Source organism: Apis dorsata, unplaced genomic scaffold (assembly GCF_000469605.1).
Source record: "Apis dorsata unplaced genomic scaffold, Apis dorsata 1.3 scaffold_61, whole genome shotgun sequence".
Classification (NCBI taxonomy): domain Eukaryota; kingdom Metazoa; phylum Arthropoda; class Insecta; order Hymenoptera; family Apidae; genus Apis; species Apis dorsata.
This window is the reverse complement of record NW_006263361.1, coordinates 304,257-316,991: the sequence shown is the minus strand read 5'-3', so window position 1 is coordinate 316,991 and position 12,735 is coordinate 304,257. Positions and strand designations below refer to the sequence as shown.

The 12,735-nt window shown below is 37.9% G+C and overlaps 2 protein-coding genes across 2 annotated transcripts in view; both read right to left on the bottom strand.

Annotated features, from left to right (window-relative positions):
* LOC102673443 (probable calcium-binding protein CML11) overlaps nt 1–8,550 on the bottom strand; it is a 50,460-nt gene extending 41,910 nt beyond the window's left edge. The window contains exon 1 of the mRNA XM_006609877.2: nt 7,697–8,550. Coding sequence (XP_006609940.1) covers nt 7,697–7,777 — 81 coding nt within the window. The 5' untranslated portion in view covers nt 7,778–8,550. The remainder of the gene's footprint in view (nt 1–7,696) is intronic.
* A 2,301-nt stretch (nt 8,551–10,851) lies between these two features.
* LOC102681058 lies at nt 10,852–12,316 on the bottom strand. The gene is made up of 3 exons (XM_006609851.2): nt 12,145–12,316; nt 11,657–11,816; nt 10,852–11,580 (listed from the first exon to the last, which is right to left on the bottom strand). The coding sequence occupies exons 1-3, from the start codon at nt 12,314–12,316 to the stop codon at nt 11,178–11,180; spliced, it is 735 nt and encodes a 244-aa protein (XP_006609914.1). The 3' UTR covers nt 10,852–11,177.
* Between the last annotated feature and the right edge of the window lie 419 nt (nt 12,317–12,735).

Here is a 12,735-nt window from a genome sequence, read left to right as displayed (position 1 = left end):
CCGGATGGCCCTGTTATTTTCTTCTGCCGTTGCTAGAAATAAACCTTCATTATCATTTCCCGATAAAAGCGGCACGAATTTCGAGAGAAAAGCAGTCAAAAGATCGTCGCGGTGTTCCACGATACACAGGAATGTTTGCATATTCAATCGATGGGCATGCAGATGAAACGCCGCGCATCGATTGGGACCGAGAATGAAAGAAGTAAAAAAAGAAGAGAAGGAGATGAAAAAAAGTTCGAGTTAGGTTTCGGATAAAAAACGTAGGTTGAAAAATATTGATTCGACACGACTCGAAACGCAACGAAAATCGATCGGCCAATTTAATTTCACGCTGTTTTGAAAGAAAAGAAAAGAAAAGAAAAAATAAACAAGAGCGCGGATATATACATTCTACTCTAAAAATTCCTCTTATTCTTCTTGCAACGAGGCAGAGCGGAGAGCCTCGTCGTGAAATTACGAAATTTATTCTCGTTATAAACGAGATCGATGTCGAGATCACACTGTGTCTTAATTTTAAAATATTGCCGGTGTATGTCGCCTTATCGCGACGTCCTTCGCGTTAATTGCCTCCGATCTATCTCGCGTTTTACTACTCGAACAATAGCTGACATTTACGAACGAACGGTGGTGTCCGTCACGTTAGCGATGCCGGTTGCCTAGCTTCAGGGATTTGGTTCGACAGTAGTCTAAAATTAGAAAGTGCCGGTCTGCCGCGTACGATCGGTGTACACGCTACGTAATACATCGAGAATACGCATAGCCCTCGGGTAGTATCTTATCAATGTTTCCAATATACTCCATGTAACAACGTCGCGTCAATAGTAGATTTTGATAAAGTGGATCATTTATCGAATGATTCTTTTTTTGCTTCAGTAAAGACATGGCGCGGTTTTTGTTGGTCGATTTGTTCGTCCTCCGCGACGAACGATTGCAACGCGCGATTATTAGCGATCGCGCAACGCGAGATGAAATACGATTATGCGCATTACGAGGATCATTCTTCGAAACTTTGCACAGTTCTCCCGCGAAGATAACGCGAATTTTATGACGCGTTTCACTCGCGTAATTTTATCAGAGGATGCAAAGGTAGACGGAGTTTAATTTACGAAATTTGCTTTTGAGCATTTCTCAACGAGTTACGTAAATCATTAACGACCGACCCGAATGCTCGTATATTTTATTTTATACAACAACGATAAATGGCCAATCGCTATGATGAGCTATATTTTTACGGTTATATCGATGTTGCGTCTTTGTACTGGGATTCCCGCGATTAAAAATACTCTATTTACGAGATACGTACTCGATAAACGAGGCTTGTACGCCCTCGTCTTTCAATTTATCGCGATTCCTTTTCAATTTCACGTGTCGCGATATTGTAAATAAAGATAAGTATCACGAAAATAAATAATAATCTTTACAACTCTACTCTTAATCACCGTGATCTTTTATATCTTATCTTCGACGCAAGTACTATAATGAATGGGAATATATTTCGTTTCCCTTGTAACAAACAGTTTAAATACATTTATCGATTAAACGTCAATTTCATCGCGTAATTACAAAATTCACTTTTCTCTATGAAACTCTATATAATAATAATATAATAATAACAATAATATAATAATAACAATATATATAATAATAATAAATCCACCATACATCTTTGTTACTGTATAAAACTCTTTCCTTTTTCTTTTTTTGAACGATTAAATTTCGAAAAAAAAAAAATAAATAAATAAAGTATATCGACAATTTCTCAATTTCTCTCGTTGAAATTAAAAGAAAAAAATTGCACGTCCCCGCGAAATCCTCTCTGTCTGCTCCTTTTCGAACTTTTCGTCTGGCGCAAGAGACACATAAATATAATTTAATTTCCACTTTTCCCCGAATCTTATTGTTCCACCGTAAAGCCTTCATTATTCGGGAGACGCGAAATCCCTGTCCCCTTAATTTTCCAGGTCCTCTTGCATATTCCTCGCTAATCCCCCGACCATCCCCTCCGTTTTGATACGGATAGTCGCAGATTTTTCCATCCGCCCCCTCGTTTTCCAGAAACTGGGCGCATGCACCGAGTTGGGCAAGAAAGTTTGGAACAATGAATAGAGTTACCATGCGAAGTTACCGCGAGACGTCTCCTCGCTAGCAGTCGTGGGAACGATACTGATTTAAATACCGCCTCGTTTCCCTAATATATTCCGGTATCGCGGTATAAAAGACAGCCGGGTATTTGCTAAAATGGATGACGAATGATAAGAATATCTTGCGATTCCACCATTCAAGTTTGTTGTTGCTATTGTTACACGCGAGTATATACGCGAGAACGCTACTCGAAAATCATAGTGTTTCGGGAAGTTGTCCTTCCCAACCATTGGATATTAATGATATTGGGCAAACTAATTATCCGAACAAATGCGAGAACGTGACGCGGTCAATTAGAATACACGGTACTAAAATAGCACCATTGCTGCTGCTGCTGCTGCTGTTGCAAAATAATTTATAGAGGGACAGTGTTCGATCGACTCGAAATAAATAATTCTCGCCTTCCGTTTCCGTTTCGTTTTAATCTCTCTCTCTCTCTCTCTTTCTCTTTCTCTCTGTCTTCCAATCGAAAACACCTTTGCGAGTTTGATTAAACGAAATTCGTAGCGGAGAAAAAAAATAATAATGGAGGAAAGAAAGAAATTATTCACCGATATACGTTCGATGATAAGCGAAACGAAAGAATTTTTCATCTCGAGAAGGAAGGATCTTCGAAATGGAAAAATTGAATTTCGCGGGGAAAGGGGAAGCTCGCGGGCAAGAAGTTACATCGAGCGCTCGAACAGTCGAAATATTTAGAGGAAAGTAGAGTTTTTGGCGGAACACGATGGCGAATATCGATATCGAGTTCCCTAGTATCGAGGGGATTCGATCGATCCGTGGATTTTCGTCGCGGTTTACCGTTCTCGAATAAATCCAGAACCGCTGGTATCTTTGTTGACTCGAATTGGATCTAAATCCAATGGAACAAGGATCGCGAAATCTGGCTAGGAAAAACGCGAAAAAACAAAGCGATCGGCGGGAACTGCGAAGAATGAAATTTACGCGTGGAACGAAAGCTTTTGTATTTCGCGGCATGAAGAGGTAACTCGGCAGGTTATGAGAATCCATGAAATTTATGAGTCGATATCAATTAAACGCTTCGTCCTCGTAAACGTTACATCACGTCGAGTTTTATCTCGTTTTTATCGTTTCCAAGAATATAAATATATCGTGGATCATTGTTAGCGCCTCTAACTCGATCGAATGAAACATTTTTTACGAGGGGTTTGTTATTAAACGTGTTCGCTCTAATCGAAACATCTATTATCAGTGTTTTGATTGTCGATAAAAAACAGTACAGAGATAACACGCCAGAGAAGGAAAAAGAATTCGAGATATGTGATGTCTACGGTGGAAGAAACATCGAAGATGTTATTCTCTTACACATTTCACCAATGCCATTCTTTCTTGCTTTTGATTATTCGTTACGGGACGCAATAGGGAATGATAAATGGAAAGAATGGAAGTGGAATAATGGAAAGAATAGTATTACGTATCTAGCTTTATTCGGGAGGAGAAGAGAAAAATTAACGCCATCGTAAATTGTACATATTGTAATTTATAATGTAATCTGTGAAAAATTATTCTCAGAAAATATATTAATTCATTCGACATAGGAAAAAATATTTTTGCATAATTATACCACGAAACACTCCTTTTACGTCACGAATTAAATCGAGTTGGATGTATTGGAATAGACCACTAGAAATTCCTCTTTTCACCATAGAAATGAAATATAGATATATATATATATATATATATGGGAAACGAACGAATTAAAACAACAAAACGTTCATTTTATATATATATATTTTTTTCCTTACAAATTATCGTAAAAAATGAGACCTGCCTAACTAGATTCGACCTTCCACACTGCTTTTTCATTTCCTATCTTCTCGCGAGCGCGTCCCTCCCTTTTCTCCGTGTCAGTATAAAAAGAAGCGGTTAAAACATAGTAAAACACATCGCAAATGAATGAAAGAACATTCAAGTGTGCTGTCAAAGAGAAAATGATATATGATTTCCAGGAATCACGATAATAACCAAAAGATAAAACCGTGTATATACTACGATACATATATATATTTTTTGAATATCTTTTTTTTTTCAGAAAACGCGCTCGACTGATTTTTCCCCTTTTCCATTTTGAAACCCGGTAGAGAAAGAATCTCCAACCCGCATATCACACTCCTCGCACAAATCGCGAAAGATATTTTTCCTCCCAAATTCCTAAATACACATTTCATTAATTTGAGGAGGATGAAGATCCGGTGGCGTTAATAAGTTGGCTCCCCTTGAGCAGTTCAAAGACTACGGTCATATAATTATGAACTAACGGTTCGGTTACTTCCCTGGCTCATTAACATTTTCAAAGTAAACGTGCGCGCTTTGCGGTGACTGCGGAACGATGTCATCGTCGAAACGATGGCGGTGGATCTAACCCGGTTTTTGCGCACAATGCTCGGACAGGATCGACTACTCCTTTCTACGCGTACCGATGTCCAATTACACGTGGCTAATGCGTGGCATTAAACATTATCGACCGATAATCTTAATAGTCGATCGATACCGAATCGAACCGAGAAACAAACATTTACATTTCTCGTTAACGTTGCTCCCCTTCCTTGATCAATTATAATTCACACTGGCCGGATAAATGTTGGACGGAATGGGGAAAAAGATGAAAATAAACCGTTTCCCGCGGTATTCGAAAGCGATATTAAAATTTAACGACTGGCCTGGACCTATAATGTCGTAATTCGCAGATCGGTTAACCGAATAATTGATGGAAACTGATTCGACGAGCGTGGCACACGGAACACTGGACCTTCCAGGGATTTCAACGCGCGGGAAAATCCTGCTGAGATTTTCGATGGATATTTGGAGAGACGTTTGACAAAATTTCATTCTGGCTGGAATACGATTTGCATTTCAACCATACCCGCTTGTTGATTGATAATTGATCGTATGCGTGTCGTAGCGCGATACGATTTCCAAATGGCGTGATATTATGTGAAAATTCGCTTAAAATGTCGATCGAATATGTCGTTACTATATAGAGAATTTAAATATATATTTCGTGATATCTTGATTGATCTTTTAGTAGTAATCTTTTTTAGTAGAAAATTGTTAGATATCTTTGATCTGGATGTATAAAAGATAGATCAACAAATTATCTTAACCGAGAGAATTGTTCACAATTTCTGGAAGAAGCGGAGAGAAGAACGTGACATCGAACCATAGAACTAAAGTACTCGATGAAATGTTTAAAACACGCTCGAGGGTAGTTTCTACTCGAGCAAAGTCAAACTTTGGTAATTTTAAAGAGGGGAGATCATTCCTCTCCATCTATCCGTAAACGTAACACGTGTCCTCCGAGTTTAAACTCAACACATAAGACAAACAAAAAGACGGAATGGTAATCTAATGCTAATCTAATATCGTGCATCGTACTATAAAAAAAAAAAAAATAAAAAAAAAAGAAAGCGAGACAAAGCGTTGGATACGAAGTATCAAACTCGGGTTAATAAAATCGCAACGGCGCTTCAAGTGAAACAACACAATGCTAATCTCGTTCAGGAAGCCCGACAGGCTGACCCGTATCACTGTGTGGCTCGCGTAAACTGATAAAGCGGAGAACTTTACGGATGAAAGCGTACGATGGACCTTCCACTTTTCAACAAACGTAGCTATTCAAAGGGCCCGTTCGAAATCAGAAGATGCCCACCTATGCATTCTTTCCGCCGGCGTCCCGTATCTGCCTACGATCTGAGCATTTGTCTCCCCACATGACACCATGTCTGCCCGGAATTTCGAACACTCGTCGATGATAATGGCATGTGGAGAATGGCGGAGAAACGCGGCAACCTCTACGAGTTCTATTCCGACAGAGGACAATGCCGAAATGTTCCCAAATGGTACTCAACCGAACAAGCTCGAGTGTTCCATCGAGAATTGTTACTTGTAAATAGGAGCAAAAAGTATCAAAAGGTTGTGCACGAAAATTTAATTCCTTGACGCGAATCGTTCGTACGAATGCAGCTTCGATCTTTTCGAAATCGATGAATATGATCGAATAGTATTTGGAAATTCGTGATGGAAGAATTTTTGCATTATTTATCGACTATCTCACTCGCTCTGGAAATAATCTATGAAACTTTTCCTTTCCCTGATTAAATTTGTTAAATTACAATTGAAATTCGGGATATGCACGACGAGCACAAATTCTTGAATCTGTATGATCTTGCATCGTGAGCACGACAGAGAACCGCGATGACTCGCGCGCCTTTGATCATCCCACTTGTAGTCGTTGTTACATACAGAGAATTCCGACAGAGAATTCCGTGAAATTTACCAGTGACAAGGGAATACGGAATTCACTTGGAACCAATAATAAACATTTAGGATAGGACACCGTATCGGAAACGTACGCCGAGCAACAAGTAAAACAAGGGAAACTCGAAACTGTTTGAGTTTCGATTATTCTATTCTAAGCAAACAAGTGATACGCATCTTCATATATATAATTTGACGCGATGTAAGGGATGCTCGTGTATAAGGGCTATCATTGATACGAGCATCATCGATTTGCATTAACTGTCTGTCCGTTATCATTCCATTGCTCCATTCTAAGACGCATACGTGAAATTACGTGTTTGGCAGAATATCAAATTCCATTCCCCTAAATCGAGCAGTAAACCGAGTTATTTTTACTAAAGATCTTCTACAGATTCTCTCGGAGGGTCGTGATGGGGATATCATTTCTTTTGTGTGGAAAATGCATTCTCGTGGGAATGCATTACATACGAGAGACGTAATAATTCACTCACCTAAGCCCTGATAATACGAGATTCTTTAATGCAAAAGTTTCCACAATCGAAGATTACCCCGAGGCCCGAGAAGTTAGCGGGAAAAGAAAATGAAAATGAAGCAAAAAGTTAGAATGGCACAAAAAGACGCCAAATAAGCGTGAAGCTAGATAATTGTGTGCAATTAAAGTCGCCACCCTGGACGTATTCATGGCTCGGAAGAACAAATTCGAAGTTTCTACGAGTCATTTCCCTGACACTAAATTCTCTCCACCTGTAAACAAAATGATTCTTTCTCCAATCCATTAAACTACGGAAAGATTACGTTGTAAAATATACGGATTATTGCTCGAATTTTTAACATTCCACCACCGCTATTCCCAGCACCATCTATCTATCGTATTTTTTTCATAACGAAACATATCCGTTGCGCATTTTTACTCCAATAATTAAGTAATGGAACGAAGTATATTATATTCAAAAAATATTTTCAAAAAATTCCAATCCCTTCCGAGAATTTTACCTTCCCTCCGTGTTTCTATCGAAATAAATAATCCGCAAATATATATATACTATTTTTAATGCATTTTTCCATTAAAATGATCGAGAAATTCATGGAGGTCCGATATGCAAAATATCGTTTCAAGGATAGATGAAGAAATCTTATAAACGGCTCGAAATTCAAATCAGATACAACGATCTCAACTTTTCTCAATAAGGTTGAAGAGAAACGGGCCTGATGAAGAAGAGGAGAGAGCGGAGGCGAGAAGGAGAGAGAAGAGACAGAAGAAAAATATACTTACAATCAGTAACTTGATTTTGTTAACCAAAGGGGATGTCGTAAGGAACTTGTCGATGGCCGTAAATAGTTTCCCTTGCAGCATGGCAGCGTTTTCGGCGTCTCGTTCTTGCGAACATCCGGGCCTGATGTCCGCTTCTCCGGGGCTGGGCAACAACCCCCGGCAGTCTTGCGGGAAATCGCTCTTCTTCAGTCTCCTCGCGGGCCCTCGTGGCTCCTCTTCTCTTCCACCTGCCGCTTCTTCAAAGATCACGCTTTGGACGCCTTACTTCTATCCGCATCGAATGCCGAATCTCGAATCGATTCGATTCTCTTAAAACGTCCAACGAGACGAGCCGATCCTTTATTCTTCGCGGCACGGATATTTTTTTTTTCGATCGAAGCGAGAAAAATGAATTGGTCCGAAAGAATCAGCAGAGGCCGCGCTTCTGATTTTGTCACGCACGTAAGTGGATCTCGACGGTTTAAAAGATGCTTATCGAAAGAATTTGTCGTCGAGAATTTGTTCGTTTGTCGAGCTTTGGTTGAGCATAAGATAGATTCGAGAGCGAGGAGATTCAAATTTCTGGTATCATGGAGAATATCGGTTGCTCGACAGATAAATGTGTCTGTTTTATTTGAGAAGATTGCGCCGAGAAGATCGATCGACGATTTGACGCAAAAACTTTGGCCGTGGCTTTCGAATGAAAACAGCTTGAAAATATAGCTTGCCTCGATACCACTGGCTCGCAAGATCTAAGGATTCGTGAATGTCGAAGGGTCCTTAGGGTCCCGGCGGTGGCGCGTTCTCGACATGGACTGAAGTCCGGAGCGGGCCGATGGATGCTGCGAGTTGCTCCAGAGGCAGAAGAACGCGCGCGCGAGAGAAAGCCGCGCGTGTCGAAGGGGGAAAGAGACAGAGAGCGGGAAGAGGGGAACGGTGGACGGGCGAGGGTGAGAGAAACGGCTAGGAGAGAGGGGTTGGTACGTGGAGATCGAGAGGGGACCTGTGTCTATTCAGGAAGGGAGTGAATGGGAGGGAAAGGAGGGTTCACCGAGGGTTGGGTTTCAACAAACGCCACTAGTTGCTGGTAACCCTTGCATGTTTACGCGGATGACGTTCTACACCGGTTACCTATTCTACTTACTTAATATTTTAACGCTTAGATTTTAAACGAAAAATAATTGAAATAATTTCAAATTACGAATTAAATATAATTTTGTTAAGCAATGATCGATAAGCGAAATCAAAGTAATTGATTCAAATAGATTCATCGTCCAACTACTGCGTGTATATAACAAGAAAAATAATTCTTTGTGTTCAAACGTACCGTGATTTTGTATTTATGATTTCTCTTTTTGTTTCGTTGTTTGTTTTTTTTTAAATATCAAAAGTTGAACGAGAAAAAAGAAACGAAAGAATGGTATTCAGACACGATATAAATTCTATTGTTCGGATATTCAATGATAAAGGGAATAACGACATGAATGATAAAAAGTTGCTTGCAATTTTATTCTGTTCCACCATAAAATGAAATTGTTCAAATATTATTCTCAAAAGTGTTTGAGATTCATGTAATTTGTATGGAAAACGAATGATGGGCAGTTTATATTTAAATGCGTAGGGGGCACGAGTTAATAAGCGTACGCATCAATATCAAAACACATTGTTTCGATGTTCGGTAAACGAACAACCCAGGTTAGTCGCATCGAATCGAAATTCAATTTATTTCGTACATTTCGTTAAAGAGATTTGGGTCAAAATTTCGTTTGAAATTGCTTTATATTCAGGATAGAGATTATACGGTATACGGCGACTGGGAATGCAATGATTGCAGAAACCACAAAGTCTTTTACATTATAAAATTTTTAATCGATATTCAACTATAACAACTATATAAATAAATGAAGTGGATGTATCGTATTTTCGTTTCCTTTCGTATCCTAACTAAAAAAATGGGACAGAACATTGTGAATTTGGATTTTGGGTGGATCTCATTATCTGTTATAATTAAATGTCTCGCATGAATATCTTGTTTTATATTATTCTACAATAGAACGTCATCCAACGAAAGTTGGGAGGGCAGATAATTAAACCTAGTTGCGCTTGTTTCATCCTGTAAAAATAATGCGAGAAATAAAAATAAATGAACAATCTGTCTTCAATTGATGACATGTTGGTTATCGTGTTTTTTTTCCATATTTCAGATAAGGAACGAGCGTTCTAACGAAAACATTAAATATTAATTATAGTTAAAACCCAACTTAAAACAATCGATTTAAGATTTAATTTGTTTTTAAGTAAAAAAGTATACGTCATTCCAATTGAAGATTATGAAAACACTGAACTGCATTAAAATATCATATACTTAATTTTTGAAAGTTTTTATCATTCTAAAGTGATATTTAAAAGTTTCCTGAGCGTATCAAGATATAAATGATATTACAACTACTATTGCGTCATCATCAAATTTTTGAAGAAGAATAATAAATCGAAGTTGATATTTTTCCATATCAAATTTTTTATCATTGTGTAAGGAGAAATTTATGCGATTTATGATACGAAAAATGATTAAATAGTATATTCAATTATTCTTAGTTTGATAATAATTTTATTTCAAACTGATAAATAATCCATTAATTATACAAAATATGAATTATATATAATAATAAATCCTATCGCAAGTACAATCTTTAAGTCAGAAATTAAGTAAACATTTTAATGAAATAATGATTCAATTAAATATCTAAATATCTAAATTAAATTAAGTATTTCGATACTCCTTATATGGGGTATAGAAAGTTGAAAGTTCGAAATTGTGATACTAGTGCTGCCACCTGCCCACACTTGTCCAAACGCAAACGAATTTTGTATCGACGAAAAGTAACGTTACGTTCAATATATTTTTCATATATTCATCAATTATGATCTCACGCATCCACCATTCACGCATCATCCATATAGAATATATCACTGATATCTATTTTAAATTACGAAAATACATATTATGTCCTATGTCGAAGAACAACTATGTATATCATCTTTCCTATAGTAGAGTAGAAGGCATTATAAATTCTATTTCTGTTTCGGCATTTGTCAAAAGTAATTTTCCTCGCGTAATATCACAGGTATAGGTACTCGGTAGTTTAATCTTTTAAGTTATCGTTTTTTTTTTTTACAAAAGCTTACTTATATTCGAAACATTCTCAAATATTATCATTTCGCTATATTTACGACACAAATAATCTACGATCTACGATGTTATCAGATATTATCAGAACGAACTCAATCGAAGTGCAGTCTAAATATGAATATAACTCTTATTCGAAAGTTCAAAAATATGTTGTGTGTACATTGAATCGATGAAATCATTGTCTATTTCCATAACATAATTAATGAGAACGATAATAAAGAAATCATTTTCTTGTATGGACTAGCATACTCACGTGTCCCGATCTATAGCGTTTTGATTTGCAAATTATTGATCGTCAGAGCATCAGAATTATCATTGCATATCATCCGGAGGACGTATCGCCAGGGCCAAAACTTGTTGCATCTGTATCCGGACGTCGAGTTTCTTCTCTTCCGGTACTTGTCGGATGATCGGTAATAAGGAGAGCAGAAACATTTTGTCGTAGTCGTCCTCGTCATACGGAACGCGTTGGCTGCTGTGCGACGACAGGATATCGTGAATTTCATTATCGAAGGACGTGAACGACGTTTCGCAAAGCTGCTTCGGATAACGGGGGCACATTTTATAGGACGCGCCAGGTTGAAGATATTCCCTGCCTGTCGCAATGGAGGGAGCAGCATGGGCCAATGGTACATCGTATTCCTCGATCACCGGATTGTCAACTTCGCCCTCGCTTTCTTCGGATTTGCAATTATTTAACGTAGTGCCAGCATTTCTGTAATGTATAGGAATATAACTATAAATGATGCATCCTTTAAATATGAACGCTTGGACAATTGAATGATACTGACCGTTTGTTTTCCACCGTTGGCATCAAAAACAATAACTGATCAAAATACATATATTTCTTTCGTTTTCGACCAGCTGGCCCTAATTTTTGGGATTTCTGAAGTTTCAATTCTTTCATAAAATAATCACGGATATTTCTCCATTTTCCTCGTAAATTTTTTTCTGAAAATTATGAAAAATTGTTGTACGCGATAGAAAAGTTTAATAATATAAATATGGGAAATAGAATTGATCTCTAATAATCCTCAATCTTAAAGAAAATCTTAAAAAACAATCAATCATAATAAAAAAGCAAGATATTTTAATCTTTTTGTTCTTTTTACTTTGGATTATTATTTCACTACAATTATTATTTCTTTAACCGATGAACGGAGGAAAAAAAATTTGTATCATCTAATTCTAAATGATTGTAGGAGGATATAACTCGTGCTAGGGTCGAATAAATGCGAGTCGAGGAATCCGGATCGATCGATCGCAAGAGGCTGTGTACCTTCTGCGTATCTCTCCTCGTCCGTCAAGAGTGCCCAATTCGGTACCATCACCTGGCAAACCTCGTCCCACGCGGTCATCTTGGCATTACGGTCGTTGTACTCACTACGATTTACATCATAAATTGCCGGTCGTTTCTCAATTTCCTCGATAAATTTTTCCGTATCAAACATATCGTGTGTCGCGCGAAGTCAAATTCACCCTAGAGGTTTTCCGCTTTTTACCCCTTTCTTCTCCTACTTGTCTTTCGACAACTTCAAATGCTTTCTTTTTTTTTTATTTCTTTCTTTTCTTTTTTATAAATCAAAGAACAGAAATCGACTTAATAGCAATTGCAAAAAAGATATGGCACAATCTCGATTAAAAAGTTTCAATAATTGAACGAGTAAGATATGTAAGTATCGATTTAGATTAAGACGAGCGATCGCACCAATCAGCCGATTCACGGTAAATGATTATCATGAAAACTCGTGCGTGATTAATGACGAAAATCGAGGCACGGAGATCAAGGAAAGAATTGGAAAAGAATTTTTTTGGACGGAACGTTATGATACCGCAAGTGATTTCGCTTGTGTACGCTACGCCGTCGCCG